The 20,199-nt window shown below is 42.6% G+C and overlaps 1 protein-coding gene across 1 annotated transcript in view; it reads left to right on the top strand.

Annotated features, from left to right (window-relative positions):
* Positions 1-20,199, top strand: part of LOC126355345 (uncharacterized) — a 708,215-nt gene that overhangs the window by 451,714 nt on the left and 236,302 nt on the right. Inside the window, exons 12-13 of the mRNA XM_050005639.1 lie at positions 1,709-1,864; positions 14,772-15,090. Of these exons, the coding sequence (XP_049861596.1) occupies positions 1,709-1,864; positions 14,772-15,090 (475 nt within the window). The remainder of the gene's footprint in view (positions 1-1,708; positions 1,865-14,771; positions 15,091-20,199) is intronic.

The following is a 20,199-nucleotide window of genomic DNA, read 5'->3' as shown; positions in this document are numbered from 1 at the left end:
AAATAATATCACTAGAGTTGGAAAAATATAAATTTACAAAAAAGGATGAGCTAGTTTCGATCCAGACATCCTCCGATTACGGTTCGCAACGCATCGGTACATCACTGACGCTTAAAATTTCTTTTCTGATATTCTCGAAATCACCTAAGTAGTACGCCTTACTACTTGCACTCTACGTTGTCCTAATGGACTACTAAAACTGTACAAAGTCTGAAGTAAATCCGTGATCCGAACGTCATGACCTCCCTTTGTAAGTATACGGAATGAAATTTGCAAACACGTTATGCCCTGGTATCGGCATGTCACCTGTTTGCTATCCTTGGCAATTCTGCTGTGCCATTGAGCACTTTCATTCATCGGCCGCCAGAGTATACAACTATGCATTTTGCGTCGAAACCTGTATTAATGTAAATTCGCAGATCTCCTTTGTGGTACATCGCTTTTTTTTCTAACAGTATATCTAGATGTGAAGGGTAGAGTTGTAGTGTAGTGTGGTGAGGTGTTTTGTTGCTGCTGCTGATTAGATTAGATTAGATTAGTACAATACTTCGTAATGATGTGGAACGTGTCAGGTTAATAAAATGTGTCTATACGAGATATTACATTACACAAAATATTACATGAGACTTAATTTTTTTTTATGTGGGGTGTGGGAAACTACCCACTTACTATATCCAAACAATTAACTAATGAGTAGAAGGAGTTGCCATTCAGAAATTCTTTAAATGCTATATGGCTATCTGTCAGACTTTTGATGCTATTAGGTAAGAGGAGAAAGACATTTGTGGCAGCATAATTTACCCCCTTCTGAGCCAAAGTTAGATTTAACCTTGAGTAGTGAAGATCATTCTTTCTCCTAGTGTTGTAGCCATGTACACTGTTATTACTTTTGAATTCTTTCGGATTGTTAATAACAAATTTCATAAGTGAATATACAGGGTGTTACAAAAAGGTACGGCCAAACTTTCATGAAACATTCCTCATACACAAATAAAGAAAAGATGTTATGTGTACATGTATCCGAAAACGCTTAATTTCCATGTTAGAGCTCGTTTTAGTTTCGTCCACCTACGCTCAATGGAGCACGTTATCATGATTTCATACGGGATACTCTACCTGTGCTGCTAGAACATGTGCCATTACAAGTACGACACAACATGTGGTTCATGCTGCACATTTCAGTAGAAGAGCTCGTACGCTTCTCAACAACAGATTCGGTGACCGATGGATTGGTAGAGGCGGACCAACTCCATGGCCTCCACGCTCTCCTGACCTCAACCCTCTGACTTTCATTTATGGGGGCATTTGAAAGCTCTTGTCTACGCAACCCCTTTACCAAATGTAGGGACTCTTCGTGCTCGTATTGTGGACGGCTGTGATACAATACGCCACTCTCCAGGGCTGCATCAGCACATCAGGGATTCCATGCGATTGAGGGTGGATGCATGTATCCTCACTAACGAAGGACATTTTGAACGTTTCCTGTAACAATGTGTTTGAAGTGACGCTGCTACGTTCCATGATTAATGTGACTTGAAGAGAAGTAATAAAATGAGCTCTAACACGGAAAGTAAGCATTTCCGGACACATGTCCACATAACGTATTTTCTTTCTTTGTGTGTGGGGAATGTTTCCTGAAAATTTGGCCATACCTTTTTGTAACACCCTGTATATATTGTGAATGTCTGGTCTGGTCTGGTTGGGGCAGGCTGGCTGCGGGACCAAGAACACACGCCGCAGTCGGGCGCTTGCCTGGGACTGCAGTGGGTCAGCTCGCCCAACCCGCAGGTGCCCAGCGGCCTCTACTGGCAGCGGCAGCGCTGCACCGCCGTGGGCGGCTACGTCTGCAAGAGGAGCAACCAAGGTGAGCCCCCTCCCGCACCCCTAGCTGGTGAGCCCACAGTGCTACCGAGAGACTGCGCATGCGCCGTGCCATTTGCTGACCTCCAGCAACCCCAAGGTGCAACGACCGCACGCTAATAACAAACAACACTCTCCCAAACGCTACCCTGCAATTTCTCTCGAACTCGATAACTGTCCTGTAGAGAGCGTGTCTGATGAAGTACATGTGTAGCGACTTAACGACCGTGCATTACACAGAATGGTCGCAGATCACGAACGCTCTGTCTAGCACAGCCTTTGACCAGTCGCATCCCCGAATGAAATGTGTCTTTACCTGCAGGCAGGCTCGCAGCCAAGCTCTCTCAGTAATTATCAATGGCTATGTTTCACATGAAGAAACAAAATACACGACAACAAAAAAATCGCAACACCAAATTACAATTAATTCAGAATAATGAAATTTTTGGAATACATTTGTCTAGGTGACATATTTAAACGATTAACATTACAAGATCACATCCACATCCACATACATACTCCGCAATCCACCATACGGTGCATGGCGGAGGGTACCTCGTGCCACAATTAGCATCTTCTCTCCCTGTTCCACTCCCAAACAGAACCAGGGAAAAATGACTGCCTATATGCCTCTGTACGAGCCCTAATCTCCCTTATCTTATCTTTATGGTCTTTCCGCGAAATGTAAGTTGGCGGCAGTAAAATTGTACTGCAGTCAGCCTCAAATGCTGGTTCTCTAAATTTTCTCAATAGCGATTCACGAAAAGAACGCCTCCTTTCCTCTAGAGACTCCCACTCGAGTTCCTGAAGCATTTCCGTAACACTCGCGTGATGATCAAACCTACCAGTAGCAAATCCAGCAGCCCGCCTCTGAATTGTTTCTATGTCCTCCCTCAATCCCACCTGATAGGGATCGCAAACGCTCGAGCACTACTCAACAATAGGTTGTATTAGTGTTTTATAAGCGTTCTCCTTTACAGATGAACCACATCTTCCCAAAATTCTACCGAAGAACCGAAGACGACTATCCGCCTTCCCCACAAGTGCCATTACATGCCTGTCCCACTTCATATCGCTCTGCAATGTTAAGCCCAAATATTTAATTGACGTGACTGTGTCAAGCGCTACACTACTAATGAAGTATTCAAACATTACAGGAGTCTTTTTCCTATTCATCTGCATTAATTTACATTTATCTGTATTTAGGGTTAGCTGTCATTCTTTACACCAATCACAAATCCTGTCCAAGTCATCTTGTATCCTCCTACAGTCATTCAACGACGACATCTTAACGTATACCACAGCATCATCAGCAAACAGCTGCACATTGCTATTCACCCTATCATTTATGTAGATAGAAAACAACAGCGGATATACTACACTTCCCTGGGGCACTCCATATGATACCCTAACCTCCGATGAACATTCACCATCGAAGACAATGTACTGGGTACAGGTGAGATAAGCCATTGCAAATACGAAACGCTGGTTCATTAATAACGGGTTGAATGCAAGCATGCATACGTGCTGGAGTTATCGTCCGCTGATGTTCCATATGAGATCGATTTGAGACAGTTCTGGTAATCGAGCAGGCCAAAGCAACATCTCCACACTCTATATAACACGTTGGCTTGCATCAAAGTTATTCACTCTTTCGGAAACTGCCATCAGCTGCGCCTCAATCCGATGTACAAAAAAAATTACGATTAAAAAATGTACTCACCAGTCCAAAAAACGATCAAACGTAGTCCTTCCTTTGGGAAGTATCCAAGCAGACTGAAGTTACGGTGTGTGGTGTACCTTTGTATACACTCACAACTAGGACGATGGCAGCGCTCTAGCCCCACGGTGGCAGGCAAGACAAGCTTTCTGCTGCGAACTATCCTCTTAGGCCAACTAACCCCGTTTTTCCCTCTACTAAATGTTTCTGCATTAATGACACTGACATCGTTCGACCCTGTGTTCCTATAGTAACATAATAAATACGAACAACATAGTAAAATACTATTATTAAATACATAATTATACTTTAGCGTGGGAAACTGATACAGTGAAATATACATATTTTTATTAATAAAAATCCTTGGTTTGTCTGTGTTTCGTTATTTTAGGTTTTAATTTCCGATATTTATTTCAGAACGAGAGCCCCATCATCAGAATTGTTGAAGTTTCGCGTGGGGCTTTTAGAGGCGACCTACTGAAGCAGTCTGATCTGCATATTGCAAGAATATACTTCGCTAGTTGTGCATTGGTGCAATTCCCCAAAATTCTTTTGTTTTCGTTACACATACATCACCAACAAAATGAACTATGAAAGCACTGAAATGGGTCACCTGTGAAATAGATTCTCGCAATTTGTAGGTGTGACTGCTTCGCCCTTAATAAGGAAGAGACTTACGTGAATCTTAGAAGCCCTGAAGGATGTGTTTTCTGCTCCAAAAATAAGAATAAAAACCAAAAATAGCAAAATAAGAACCTTCGACATAGTTTATTCATAACATACTTAAGAAAATTTTAACTGTTTTCGTTCATTTGCATTTTCTCTGAGTCATAGGGACGAGGCGGATGGAGAGGCACGTAGTTAATTTAGTAAAAGCGGCCGTCTCTGTTGAACTGTAGAGTAATGAAACCTCTACCCGCCACTGCTTATATAAGACCGTCATACAACTAGAGCGACTAGGACATGTGTATGTTCCTGCTCTATGGTACTGCCTTTCGACGGACAGTTACTTGTTAGTGTACGGCTACGCTCCACTGCAGTCCATTATTGTGAATGCTGCTGTGCTTGTGTAAATTGGCTTATTTAGTCCACGAGAAGTCAGCTGCAGGTGTAAATTGGCTTATTTAGTCCACGAGAAGTTAGCTGCAGCTGAGGTCTAACTTCGTTCACAGTTGTTTGAAGAAAAGCGTAAAGTGTTCCTTGACAAAATTTCCGAATGCCATATCCCCGCGAAGAATAGTACACATGATTTAGTTTTAAAAAAATGGTTCAATTGGCTCTGAGCACTATGGGACTTAACGTCTAAGGTCATCAGTCCCCTAGAACTTAGAACTACTTAAACCTGACTAACCTAAGAACATCACACACATCCATGCCCGAGGCAGGATTCTAACCTGCGACCTTAGCGGTCGCGCGGTTGCAGACTGTAGCGCCTAGAACCGCTCGGCCACTTCCGCCGGCGACTTAGTTAAAAGACGGCGAACGACAGGTTCACTTTCAAATGCAAAACTAAGTAGGCAAGCTTCCTTTACGGCTCCACAGGCCTTTACCAGTCACGTAAAGACAATTATTACCAGTCCAAAAATATCAATATCCCATCAATCTGCTGTTAAATATAATTCTGATCTAAACTGAAGATGGTAGGTGGGGAAAGGAAAATGAAGAACTGTTGATTACCGCTGCATCGAGAGTTTATGAGGAATCAGCGGCGACGTGTTAAAATCTGCAGCTGACCGGAATTCGAGCCTGGGATAACCTGCTATCTAGGCAGTTATGTTAACCACTGCATCACACGGACACAGCCTTTATTGCAATTGCAGGCACTATCTCGGCACGCCTCTCAGCCGACCCACATTTCCATCTAGCGCCACCTATCCACAGTCCCTATCCACGCTCTCCATGCTCTCGTCTTCGGAATTCCCGCAGAAGATCGAACGTAACTGTCCATCCGCACTGAAGGTGGTGGATTCATTGCCCATCGAGGCAGTCAGTTATATGAATGCGTGGTGTCTGCTCTTTTGGACATGTCCGAAAGAACAGTCACCACACATCCATATACGAAGGTTGTCCACAAAATAAGTTCCCATCGGTCACGAAATGGAAACCACAGTGAAAACCACAAACGTTTTATTTGCAACAGTTAGGTACACCTTCCACCTACTTCTCTACATAGTCGCCGCTCCAACTTCGAGTTTTATCGTAGTGTTGTATCAACTCTCCAATATCCTAATCATAGAAAGCAGTTGCCTGTGCTTTCGGCCAACTATCTGCACTGGTCTGCAGCATGTTGTCTGTGCAAAAATTTTGTCTCCATAGCGAGCGGTTCTGAGTAGATACGAGACTCAGGGGGAGCCCATTGCTGACTGTATTGTGGGTGATCAAACACTTCTCAACGAAAACGCTGCAGAAGCGTCTTCATTGCCCCCGCAGTGTGCGGTCGAGAATTGGCGTGGAGAAGGAACTGCTCGACAGTTGTGTTATGTGGGCTGCAAGACACAGGCGAAATCTCTAAACAGGTCCCCAAACTCGGCGGGAGGCGCTGTCCGCTACGCATCTTTAAGTGCTCACTGTTCACTCAAAACTGAAAAGAGCGACGCGATACGATCGAGGGGCATACTAGAGACACTGCCCAACACGTCTGTGCGAAGCTTTACTGGGTTTTCCGAGTGGTTTCCATTTCGAGACCGATCGGAACTCTGGATAACCCTCGAAAATACAAATCTTATCATAAAATTCTTCATGAACTGAAACTGAACTGAAGTAGCCAGGAAAACTGAAACGTACTAATTACTGTAACTGGCTTCGCGAAAACATTACTGGTAGACAGATAGACACAATGTATTTCTTGTCAGACGAGGTATTATCTCATTTATCTGGCCATGTTAACTGGTAAAACATCAGATATTGGAATGGAGGAAACCGCCACGAGACGTTCTAGCGTCCACTTCATGATGAGAAAATTGGTGTGCCGGTTCCGGTAATAGTATAGTGAGGCCAATAATATTTGACCGGACTGTCAATACACAAGTTTTCATGACAACTTTTGAAGAATTTTATGAGTAATTAACAGATAGTGAAAATGATTAGAGCTTTTTCCAAAAAGATGGTGCAACGTACCAAACGACTCACTGAACCGCCTTCAAGCAGCTTTTACATCTAATAAAACTTCTTTCAGACGTGCATGTAATTATCACAAACATAGGTGGATAGATGACAATAAAAACACTGGTATCAATCCTTCGTGGTCTCATGCACGTTGTTGCGGGAATCTAAGTGATGGATTTAGTGGACTACGGTAATAGTATGTATCCAACGTGACATATGAAAGTTTGTGCCGATCCAGGAAGCGACGGATAGCCGACGTTGCTAAGGTGACCACTCGCGGTGAGAGGGAAAACCGGGTTCAAGTTCCGATCCAGCACAAAGTTTCGTATGTCACTATTGAGTAATAGATCTGTACCTAACACAGCTAATGTAAAGGATCTCTCTGTCAGCAGATTAATTTCGATGTATCTCAGCAATTATTCTCAACCTCTCGGTTCTAATCTGAATTTTATTGAATCGTACTTCGGCTCCCTGTATTTAGAAACTGTCTTAGATCGGGGTATTGTGCAAACTATGTATGTAAGATGCTAAAGATGAAGGAAGAAAATTATTTGCTCAAAGTGATGTACTCCCTGAAGTAATTACCGTTTTTAAGAAAATAGACGGTGGATGTTGTAAATAATTTCTAATCTGAGTGTGTGTGTGGAGAGAGAGAGAGAGAGAGAGAGAGAGAGAGAGAGAGAGAGAGAGAGAGAGACCGGTAAAGTGGAATGAGGGCATGGACGTTTGCTATCTTAGAAAGCAAAAAACATCATTAGTTTTCAGTACGAATGTTACGGGTATTGAATGTATATGCCTTTCAGCTAATGAGGAAATCAGTTAATTACTCTCATGAGTGGCCGTAGCTGCTGCAATCTTAGCAAGAGCTGAATGTCAAAAGCTCGATGTGGGCTCGAAATCAGCACAGGCAGAAGCACATGATACAGCGAAGAAGTTCACGTTGCAACTTTGACATTCATTTTTCTCTTGGGGAAAAATATCAGCCTATGGGCTGTCAACGAAATATATCAAACATATTAGCCAATGAGTTTTACCCAAAGCGATGTAATAGAATATTCAACAATGAACCAGTTATAGGGCCTTGTAGAAATGTTGTTGCAACCGACTGATATTTCTTGCACAAAAAAGAAAAAGTTAGATGGCCATTGAAACATGGGCAAATGCAATAGTCTTGTAGAGTTTTACTTATTATTTTCAGTTTTATTCGAGGGAGTATTCAATACAACTACAGATTCGATGCACGTGTCAATTTCAGAGATTTAGCGTTCGTAAGAACTATAAGGCAAAAATGCAAGTCGTAGAAGTAGTTACACGAAATAGCATATATTTTTTCCATGACGCCAAACAAAATTACTGATGTACTTTACTCCGCCTCAGTTCAACGAAAGTAAACATCGCTACCATTCAGTATCCTGTCATTTTTCTTTGCGGTTTGAGTGCATTCCATTCAGCCTGCTACACATTATTTAGGTGTACATCAAACGATTTAAAAAAAGTTTAAGGAACTTCACATCACACACAGCTGACGATAGGAGCATAATTACTAGCTAACTGGTGACAAATACAGTTCTTTAAATTGATCCATTGTACAAAATGTCAAAATGGTACAAATATATCAATTTCACATGGGAATGGGGACTCTACTCTGTAACCGGTGACAGAAGCGCATGCTTATGATGGACATTAGGTACCGTCTACAACACGTCAAATGCAGAAACCATTATGTTCAAGGTGGAGGGGGAGGGAGAGTGGGGAGGGGAGAGGGGAACGGAGAAAGGGGAAGAGTAGCGGCTACGCTGAAACTCCGCGATACCTGCATAAAAGGAGTTGAGACAACGCAGTAACTGTGCAACGTTTTACGTCTTCATTCACCGTCACGTGTTCCTTTATTTGGATATGAAATCATTAGCTCCCGCATAAGATTGTAATGAATTTGAACTTCAAAAAAGAGATTTCTCAAATTGCAGCATTACTCCCAAATAACTTACCAAATTTCAGAAACTGAGTAGCCGTTGGGTACTTTTCTTTCACATCTAAAATACTAGCAGTAGAAATGAAACTGATTTTCATAACTCTGTTTTATTTCTGGTATAACAAGGGAAAAGGATAGGAGATACGGGATGAATCCAGTTAGATTACATCACCGTAAGGCAGAGATACCGAAATCAGGTACTGAATTGTAAATGTACCCAGGAGCAGATACAGACTCAGATCATAGATTAGTAATGATGAAGAGTAGGTTGAAGTTTAAGACGCTAGTCAGGAAGAATCAATGCGAAAAAAAGTAGGATACGGATGTACTAAGGAACGAAGAGATACGCTCGAAGTTCTCTGTGGCTATAGATACTGCAATAATGAATAGCTCAGTAGGCAGTATAATTGAATAAGAATGCGGCATCTCTAACAAGGGAAACTACAGGAGTTGAAAAAAGAAACATAGGTACAAGGAAAGTAACTGTGAAGAAACTTTGCATAGAAGAAGAAATACTGCAGATGTTCGACGAAAAAAGGAAATACAAAAATGTTCAGGGAAAGTTAGGAATACAGACATACTAGTAATTTCGGAATAAAACAAACAGAAAGTGAAAGTAAGTCAACGCGAAATGGCTACGTGAAAAAATATGAAGAAATCGAAAAGAAAATGATTGTCGGAAGGACTGATTCAGCGTATAGAAAGTCAAAACAATCTTCGGTGAAATTAAAAGAGACGACTGTAACATTCAGAGTCCAATAGGAATTCTACTGTTACACGCAAAAGAGAGAGCGGATACGTGGAAAAAGTACATTGAAGCCCTCTATGAGGGGGAGGACTTGCCTGACGATGTGACAGAAGAAGAAGAAACAGATGACCACATCGAGGAGATGTGGCAACAAAACGACAATTCATACTGGTGTGTAGAATGTGTGAGATTGGCAGTATACCATCAGACTTCCGAAAAAACATCATCCACACGACTCCGACGATAGCAAGAGCCGACAAATGAAAGGATTATCGCTCATGCATCCAAGTTATTGACAAGAACAATAAACAGTTGAATGGGAAAGAAAATTGACAATCTGTTAAACGCCGATCAGCTTAGCTTTAGGAAAGGCAAAGACACCAGAGAGGCAGTTCTGACGTTTCGGTCGATAATGGTAGAAAGACTAAAGAAAATCAAGACACGTTCATAGGATCTGTCGACCTGGAAAAGAGTTCGGCAATGTAAAACAGTGCAAGATGGTCGAAATTCTGAGAAAACTTAGGATAAGCTATAGAGGAAGACCATGAGGGATCGATGAGACTAGAGGACCAAGAACGAAGTGCTTGAATTAAAATGAGTGTAAGACATAGATGTAATCTTTCTCCCTCCTGTTCAAATTACATATCCAAGAGGCAATGATGGAAATAAAACAAAGTATCAAGACTGGGCTTAAAATCGAAGATGAAAGGATATTAATGATAATAATACAATAGCTGATGACATTGCTATGCTCAGAGAAAGCGATGAAGAGTTACAGGATGTGTTTAAAGTAATTAAAAATATCAGAAATGAGAACAACGAGCAACTTTACATCAGAACTGGGGATCACGAGGTAGACGAAGTTAAGCAATTCTGATACCTTCGTAAGTAAATAAACCAAGATGGACGGAGCAACGCACAGGCACAGGCAAAAAAGTCATTCCTGGCCAAGAGAAGTCTACTAGTATAAAACAGAGGCTTTAACTAGAAGAAAAAATTTCCAGGAATGTACATTTGGAGTTCAGCGTTGTATGGTAGCGAAACATGAACTGCGTGAAAACCGGAACAGAATAGAATCGAAACATTTGATATGTGGTACTACAGAAGAATGTTGAAAATTTAGTGGAATGATAAAGTAAGGAATGAAGAGGTTCTCCACAGAATCGGAGAGGAAAGAATATGTGGGAAACACTGACAAAAAGAAGGGACAGGATGACAGGACATTTGTTAAGACATCAGGGAACAACTTCCATGCTACTAGAAGGAAGAGAGATTGGAATACATTCAGCAAATAATTGAGGACGTAGAGAAACGGCTGGCACAGGAGCGAATTTCTTGGCAGGCCGCAGCAAACCCATCAGGTGGCTAAATGAAAGGGGGAGGGTAGACTATAATATACTGTAGAGCGGGCTCTGCTACGTTTTGCTCTGGATGATAACAAATGACAATCTCTTTGAACGGTCCTGGAAATATTCCAATTTTCTAGGTAAACAGGAATTTTAAAAAAGAAGGAGTAAGGAGTGATCAGCTTCCTTATTTCTGGAAAATATACTTATTTTCAGTCTGTCGTTACTGTATTATTGTCTCAAGATTGCCAATTACAGGTACTGCCGTCCATCTTTAGGTCATAATCCAAGATGCATGGAAACCCATTTCACAGAAAAAGTTTCGCTGTCGTGTGTCCATAAAACAGTGATCGACAGACTGAAACCACATTTAATTTCTATAAACAGTCTGTTCATTGGTTGTTAACAGAAATTCTCGCAGCTAAAGCAGAGTTTCACAAAACGATTTACAAAGCAAAGGTTCGGAGCTTAGTTTCTTCAGTTTTCCCAACTTGCGCCATCCCTGCTCAATCGTATCAGTTGCTGCAATCTTGGAAAATACTCCCCGCTTGGAACTCCTGTATTTAACAGTTCGAGCTTCAGACAACAGATGACATCCAGAAAGCCAAGATGCATGTTTAGAATTCTTATTCGTTACTCAACCTGTTTTGTGTACGATCTGCGTCGTTTACGAGGTGTATGAGAAAAGTACTGAGACTGGCAACAGTGCGAGTGATCTGACAACACTCTGTTGTTCTTCTTGTGTAGAGCGGTGTGTTCATCCCTTCAAGATGCTCAGTCCGAGTTTCAGCTCCTTACACTCATCACATGATTTTTGAGAGCGCCATCAGTGTTGTTTTTCTTATGTTTTACGAAAATGGAACAGCGTAATTTTGAGAATGCGTGTGTGCTCTTGTAAGATCAGGCCAACGTTTAACAATAAGGACGACGGGTGAGCTGTTAAACTTGAACACTTTCACTGTACATCAAATTTTGGGCGAAGTTGTGCACATGCGAAAGGTTTGTGCATAAATGGTGCCGAAAAACCTCACAGCTGAGGAGAAGGATACTCGAAGAAACATGTGCATTGATCTTAACTGCCAATGACCACCATTGGTTCAGTGGTGTGATTACAGAAGATGAATACTGGTTTTTTGAGTACGATCGTGAGACAAACTGACAAAGTAAGGAGTGGCACACTGAGACATCTCCTCGGCCGAGAAAAGCTCGCATGAGCAAATCAAAGATCAAAACACTGCTGATTAGCTTTCTTGACAGTGGGGGTACAGTTAATGCAAAATTTGTTTCTCCAGGACAAACTATCAACTAAGTTTTTTACAAACATATCCTTGAAAGGCCAAGGAAAAGGGGCAATCGAGTAAGACCGTACATCGCAGAAAAATGGACGCTGAACCATGACAACGCCCCACGTTACACGGCCACTTCCATCACGGAATTGTTGACCTCAAAAGGCATTACTGTTGTTCACAGCCCCCCTATTCACCTGAACTCAGTCCTTGTGACTTTTTTCTTTTCCCTAAATTGCAAAATGTCTTAAAAGGACATCATTTTGGGACTCTGGAGAAAAGTCAACAGAATGTGGCCTATTTGTTAAAAGACTTTATCAGCTCAAGCGTTAAAGTGCTGCTACCAAGACTGTGGACAACGACTCAACTGCCAAAGGGACTACTTTGTTGGGGACAATATTGATGTTTGAAAAAACTAAAAGCTTTGGTGGATAAAAATCAGTCTCTCTTCTCGCACACCTCTTATATTCAGACATTCCATGCTTTGACCGGTCCCTATCAGACCACCGAAGTTAAGCGCTGTCGGGCGTGGCCGGCACTTGGATGGGTGATCATCTGGGCCGCCATGCGCTGTTGCAATTTTTCGGGGTGTAATCAGCCTCATGATGCCACTTGAGAAGCTACTCGGACGAATAGTAGCGGCTTGGAGAGCGGTGTGCTGACCACACGCCCCTCCTATCCGCATTCTCAGCTGAGGATGACACAGCGGTCACATGCTCCCTATGGGTCACCATACGTTTCTAAATCCAAGATATAAAACCGAACCCATAACATAGTCACCGCAGAATATAGAGATTATGCAGGTATAAAATTTTACAGATGATATTAATTTAAATGTGACACTAACATTATTATTAAAAAAGATGTGCAGAATGGTCATGAGGGTTGTCGACGCACTTGTGTGTTTGGCTTATCATTGTCCAAGGCAAATCGCTGTTGTTAGTTACGTTGATTTCTCGTTGAACGCTCACCTTCAGTTCCTCGATCTTGCGGGGAGTAGATGCTTAAACTCTCTCCCTTAAGGGGGGTAGGACGTCAAACGTGCCGACTTGGAGCAGGAGAGACGCCACACGACATTTTAATTTCTACTCTCTACACTTTTACAAATAAATTCATAAAACTTTGTCACCATGACCAGGAAGGTTTGAGTACTCACACTCATCGCAGTGGAAGTTCAAAAACGTAGCAAAATACCTTTTTTCACTTATTACTGGCTGCACTTGTTGCTATAGGTACACTTTCCTTCCTAAGTTAGAGAGATTCTTCGATCAATTTTTCATAGCATAGAAACAGTAGTTACAGGTGTATGAAACTAGAATTTTCCAAATCTATCAAAAAACTGTGGAAAAAATTGAGATAATTAACTATAAAACTTGAATTTTTTCTAAATATTAAGTTAAAAATGTAACAGTTCATTCATTTTTTCATATATTAAAAACTTCTCGAGTTTCATACACTTGTAACTATGGTTTGTGGGCTGTGCAAAAGTCATCGCAGAATCTCTCTTACCTAGGAAGAAAACTGTACCTATAGCAACAAATGCAGCCAGTAGTAAGTGAAAAAAATGATGAAATTTCACATGTAAAAAAAATGTGTTTTGTTACGTTCTTGAGCTTCCATTGCTATAAGTATGAATCCGTAATCCTTCCTGGTCATTCTGTTAAAGTTTTATGAATTTATTTGTAAAAGTATAGACAGTGGAAATTAAAATCTCCTGTGGTGCCTCTCCTGCTCCAAGTCGGCCCGTTTGACGTCCTACCTCCCTTATGTAACCCCAAAGGAAAAAGAATCGCAAGTGCACTGTTTTGAGAAAACTGTTTATTTAGAAAAGTACCTTTTTTAAGTGAACAGCTTTCATCATGAGCAAACTACGGCCGCCTGATGTGGCCGAGCGGTTCTAGGCGCTTCAGTCTGGAACTGCGCAACCGCTACGGTTTCGAATCCTGCCTCGGGCATGGAGGTGTGTGATGTCCTTAGGTTAGTTAGGTTCAAGTAGATCTAAGTTCTAGGGAACTGATGACCTCAGATATTAAGTCCCATAGTGCTCAGAGCCATTTGAACCATTTTCCTATCTAACAGTAACAGCCTCCTCGTTCTGTCCTACTACTGTTGCCTCCTCTCACTGTCGTTGTCTCCCTCTCACTCTCTCTTACTGCTACTGTGTCGTTCATTCATTCCACTGCTGCTGCCTCTGCTCACTGTCACTATCTCTCTCTTCCTCGTTTTCTTTGTCACAGACTCTCGCCCACGTCCACTTTCTTCTCCTCTTTATTCCTCTCCTACTTTCACTGCGTGCCCCTCTTTGTGCCATTGTCTCCTTCCTCTTTCTATACGATAACCACTGTCTACTATCTTCGAGTATTTATTACTTTTCCATCTCTTTCCTATTGTCACTATCTCCTCATCTTTCTGCAGAAAAAACCTCGAATATGTTCGCATACCAAAATTTAGATTTTTTTTTTAGCAAAATACGCAAAGTAATCTACACTGCCCTCGGTCTGCGACTGTGAAAAGAAGTCTGTACTCTTCACCAACACCAGCCATGTGAACAAATAATTCTCCACCTGAAGATGATTGTGTGAACCAGCCAGGGAAATGGGTAGCAGCAAAATGATCGAGTGACTGACGTGCAAACTGTTTTATTTGTCATTTGAACAAAGCTAACTCTCTGGTTGTAGACTGATTTTTTTGCCCCTGCGAGCGCTAGGTAGTGACGAATTGTGATGGCCAACAGTGACGGAAGGCGGCGTGCAGCTGAACCGGACGGTCAACGGCACGGAGGGCTTCCTGACGTCGCCCAACTTTCCGGGCGGGTACGGGCCCAACCTGGACTACTGGGTGCGGCTGGCGGGACCAGCGGGATCGCGGCTCGTGCTGCGCTTCACGCGCCTCGACCTGGAGCCGCAGCAGGACTGCCTCTACGACTACATAGAGCTGCGCTCCCTGCTGCCGCAGCCCGCCACCGGCGACGACGACGCCGACGCCGACGCCGAGCGCGCGCCAGATTCGCGAGTCGTCCGTTGCGGCCGACACGACGACGCCGACCTGCACAGGTAAAACACGGCACCTCAGACAGATCCCCAGAGCAAAGTGATCCCATAGAAATGCCTAAAATAACGTTGTCTTGAGCCAAGTATGTGGATTTGGTGAGGGATTTCGCCTGTAGCTATGCAGCCCACATAACATGCATGTCATGCGTTTCTTTCTTCACAACAATTTCAGCCATATCCTGCAGGGACAATGAAGACGCTCCTGCAGCATTTTCCATGGGAAGTGTTTGATCACCCACAATACAGCCCCTTACTTGGCTCCCTCCATTGTTCACCTCTGCCTGTAGCTATGCAGCCCACATAACATGAATGTCATGCGTTTCTTTCTTCACAACAATTTCAGCCATATCCTGTAGGGGCAATGAAGACAGTCCTGCAGCATTTTCCATGGGAAGTGTTTGACCATCCACAATACAGCCCTTCATTGGCTCCCTCCATTGTTCATCTCTCCTCACATGAACTGCTGGCTACAAGACAACATTCTGGCAAAAACAACGATTGGCAGACCAGCATAGAGAATTCACAGGAAGTACATGTGGTAGCTTTCTTCGCGTCCCAACATCCCGACAAGACTGAGTTTGATCCCGATTTTGCAGAGTACTGTTACGAGCTTTTCTTAGGTAATGAAGTAACACCGTCTGTTACTGGAACATGTAAATGCAGCCTTAATTAGTTTTATTTCTGTCAACAAGTTTATGTTGTCAATGTCGTCTCACAGATGGCGTTGCACGTTGCATATCCTGTATTGATGACGCAACGATCTTTAGTAACTAGAGCCATCATTCGAGAAAATACCAGAGTACGGGGCTGGAACTGTAATGAAGCGGCGCTCTAAGTTCGCGTTCTGCCTTGTAACTGCGACGTTACCCCGTAAGAAAAGCCAATAACGAAACGGCTAAGAGGCACAAGTTGCTGAACACCTAGCCGAGAAGCCTAATTACATTTGACGCTCGACCAAAACATTACTTGTTTTGTAATGTTTTCGGACACCCTTAGTAGAAAATTTAATTTCGGGTGTGAACCCGACTTGCTGATTCCATTTTTCACCAGCTGCAGTGAGGAAAACACAATGAAGCGTCAAATAAACTGTCACAGCTATGGGTATTCAAATACAGAGACATGTAAACAGGCAGAATACGGCGCTGGGGTCGGCAGCACCTATATATGACAACAAGTTTCTGACACAGTTATTAGATCGATGACTGCTGCTACAGTGACTAGGTATCAAGATTTAAGTGAATTTGATCGTGGTGTTACAGTCAGCGCACGAACGACGGGACACAGCGTCTCCAAGGTAGCGATGAAGTCGCGACTTTCCCTTACGACCATTTCACTAGTGTACCGTGAATATCAGGAATCTGGTAAAATATAAAATCTCCGACATCGTTGCGGCCGGAAAAAGTTCCTGCAAGAACGGGACCAACGACGACTGAAGAGAATCGTTCAGCGTGACAGGAGTGCAACCCTTCCCCAAACTGTTGCATATTTCAGTGCTGGGCCATCCACAATTCTCAGCCTGCGAATCATTCAACGAAACATCAGCGATATGGCCTTTCGGAGCCGAAGGTCCACTCGTGTAATCTTGATGACTGCAAAGCGTTACGCCTCTCATGGGCTCGTCAACACCGACATTGGATTGTTGATGACTGGAAACATGTTACGTGGTCGGACGGTTCTGGTTTCAAATTGTATCGAGCGGATGGACGTTTACTGGTATGCAGACAACCTCATGAATGCATGGATCCTGCATGTCAGGAGGGGATTGTTCAAGCTGCTGGAAGGGGATTGTTCATGCTGGTGGTGGCTCTGTAATGGTGTGGTGCGTGTGCAGTTGGAGTGATATGCGATCCCTGATACGTCTAGATACGATTCTGACAGGAGACACATACGTAAGTATACCGTCTGATCAACTGCATCCATTCATGTCCATTTTGCATTCCCAAATACTTAGGCAATTCCAGCAGGACAATGCGACACTCCACACGTCCAGAATTGCTACAGGGTTTCTCTAGGAACACTCGTCTGAGTTTAAACACTTCCGCTGGCCATCAAACTCCCCACACATGAACATTATTGTGCATATCTGAGATGCCTTGCAACGTGCTGTTCAGAAGAGATCTCCACCTCCTCGTACTCTTACGGCTTTATGGGCAGCCCTGCAGAATTAATGGTTTTAATTCCGTCAGCACCACTTCAGACATTATTCTAGTCCATGCCACGTCGATTTGCGGCACTTCTGAGTGCTACCGGCGGCCCTACACGATATTAGGCAGGTGTACCAGTTTCTTTCCCTCTTCAGTGTACATTCTAACAACCCTACCACAACGAAGGTCAAAAATTAATTATGATTGTAATGTTGCTCTCGCTGCTAAATATTGCATTTTCGGGAAACAACAAAGTCATATTATGTAGCAGGTGTCACTAGAGCACAGTGAATAAACTCATTTCTTGGAATAATGGATAACTAAGCACTCATCTTTTTGTGTTTCCCACGCTGGTATCGTTGTGAACTCACGGCTCAATCGTCGAAAATCTAGGTAGTGATGATTCCAAGCTCGGATGCAAAGAGGCCAAGGTGTTATTCTGCGATATTCAAAAGTTTTTTAGATGATGTGTTTCATAAACCATTCTTGAACATTAAACCATTGCAAAGAGGCCTAGGTGTTATTCTGCGATATTCAAAAGTTTTATAGATGATGTGTTTCATAAACCATTCTTGAACATTAAACCTTTGCAAGTTACGACAATGGTGGGGTAAAAAAGTAATCATCACTCCGAATTTAAGTTACACTTCTTTTTTATTACTTGTGTTGCAATATCACGCAACTCGTTCCAAAACATCACTTCACAATATAAAACATACTTTAAAATATCTTCCTCACTGTTAAAGTTCACATTTCATAAACTGACTACAATTTGCGTCTTTTTAACATGACGACCAAAGCTTAACTCTCCAATAACCACTTACGCGCCCAAAAATCAGAGTTACAAGTACGTCAAAGATCTAGTGACGAAAGAAAGAATACACATAAAAATAATATCATTGCAATATATACATATCGATGTATCGAAGTACCTCTACATTATTGAAATCAAATCTGAATGTTGTCACAGAAATATGTTAACTATTTTACAGAAACACAGTAGAATATTGATGGTATCAAGTGGTTGAGGTGAGGTGCCGTAATGGTTACGTAATTCAAGTACCATTACAACATCACTAAGCTCAGTTCGTATTTCATCAGTAGTCGGACTGCTTCCAAGCGTGATATTTCGGCGCGTAATTCGTACAGATCCTAGTAACGCTCATTTTCGTAGTTGGCTGAGTGATACTTTTGTTATTGCCAATGGTTTTCACGTGTCCAGCATCTTTTCGCACTCTTCCCCCTTGTGTCGAGAAGCGCTGGTACCGTTTTCACTGGTGCACGTCGAATCGCTGCAGTTTGGCGTTCGAGTCCTCGTATCTGACCTGTTTTCAACTTGTTTCTCGTCGATTCTGCTATCGCCTGGAATGGCAATGTCACGCTTGCTTCTCCACAGTTTTGAAGTCTTGCGTACTTTGTTCCAGCATTCGACCTGTCTAAAGTCGGAATCCCACAGTAATTTGGCAAGTTCGTTTCCGGCAACTTTTTCTGGCTTGTGTTCCCAACACTTCCTTGTCCTTGGCAGACGGCAATTATAGCATAAGTTCCATTGGCTCTTTCATGGCACGTCATTGTGCAACTGCTTGTAATCGGTCTGGTGACATGATCATTTGTATCGTCAGCTCTTTTGCAGAGCCTACACTTTGAGTCTTTTGCCACTTTCTGGATTCTGACTTTGATTACGTTAGTTCCAAGTGATTGTTCCTGTGCAGCCAAGATCAGTACTTCAGTTATTATTGATATTATTATTATTGGTCTTTGGTTTACCAGTCGACAGTCAAAGCTGGAAATCAATCAAGAAACTTGTATTTCCACTTCTATTTGTACACCATTTTCCACCACGTTTCTTGACTTGATATGAGACACCTACACTTTCAGTGGTGGATGTGCAGTTATACTGGACAGTGAATTCTGTAGATCAGTAGAAATAAGATCGTGACTGACACGTCCGAAGCGATAAAGGAGGGTTGCAAGCCAGTGTGCATCATATGAACCGTGCAGTGTTCTGAATACGGAGTAACATGCAACACAAGAAACAGTTGTTGTCCTAGAAGCAAAAATGTTCAAATGTGTGAAATCTTATGGGACTCAACTGCTAAAGTCATCCGTCCCTAAGCTTACACACTACTTAACCTAAATTATCCTAAGGACAAACGCAGACACCCATGCCCGAGGGAGAACTCGAACCTAGGAGAAATTTTGACTGAATAAGGGTTCTGTGACTGCCTTAATTGTCGGTCGAGTGTGCGCACTGTAGTGGAACTGTATCATTAGCAGCGAAAAGAATCAGGCATCGCCCGAGTGCCGATTATCAAATAAGTCTCGGAAGTATCAGTTCTTTCGCACTGTCTAGGAATTTAATTTACTTGAAGACACGGAACTACTATAACAAAGGCTAACGACAGGTATTACCAAGGCGTTTAATCTTCTGAAGAGTAAGACAAAGCGCTAAGAGATAGTCGCTCGTGAATTCCTGTATGCTGATGATACTGTAATTTTTGCGAACTCCGCAGCTGAAAGAGCTAGTATCAAGATTTAGTCACGCATGCCACCAATTCTCGATGAGTGTAAGCAGCAGTAAGACCGCAATTAAGGTCCAGGGTGCTAACACAAAGCCGAATATCACACTAGATGGCACTACTCTGCAAGTCGTAGATAACTTCTGCTATCTTGGATCTACTATAGAATCAAACTTGGCTGTTGACAAGGAAACTGATGCTAGCATTGGAAGAGCTGCGACAACTTTTGGCAAACTCTCTACACGTGTTAGGAAAAACAACAAACTCTCTTTGACCACCAAAATTCTTGTATATGAAACTTGCGCCCTCAGCATCCTTTTGTATGCATCGGAAACATGGACTACCTATGCTAAACAAGAACGTCCCCTTAATGCTTTCCACATGCGGTGCCTGAGATCCATTCTCGGAGTAACGTGGAAGGACTGAGTGACCAACGAAGCAGTGTTATC

This window comes from Schistocerca gregaria, chromosome 3, assembly GCF_023897955.1.
Source record: "Schistocerca gregaria isolate iqSchGreg1 chromosome 3, iqSchGreg1.2, whole genome shotgun sequence".
Classification (NCBI taxonomy): Eukaryota; Metazoa; Arthropoda; class Insecta; order Orthoptera; family Acrididae; genus Schistocerca; species Schistocerca gregaria.
Note: the sequence above shows the minus strand (reverse complement) of the source record. Positions and strands in the feature narration are given on the sequence as shown.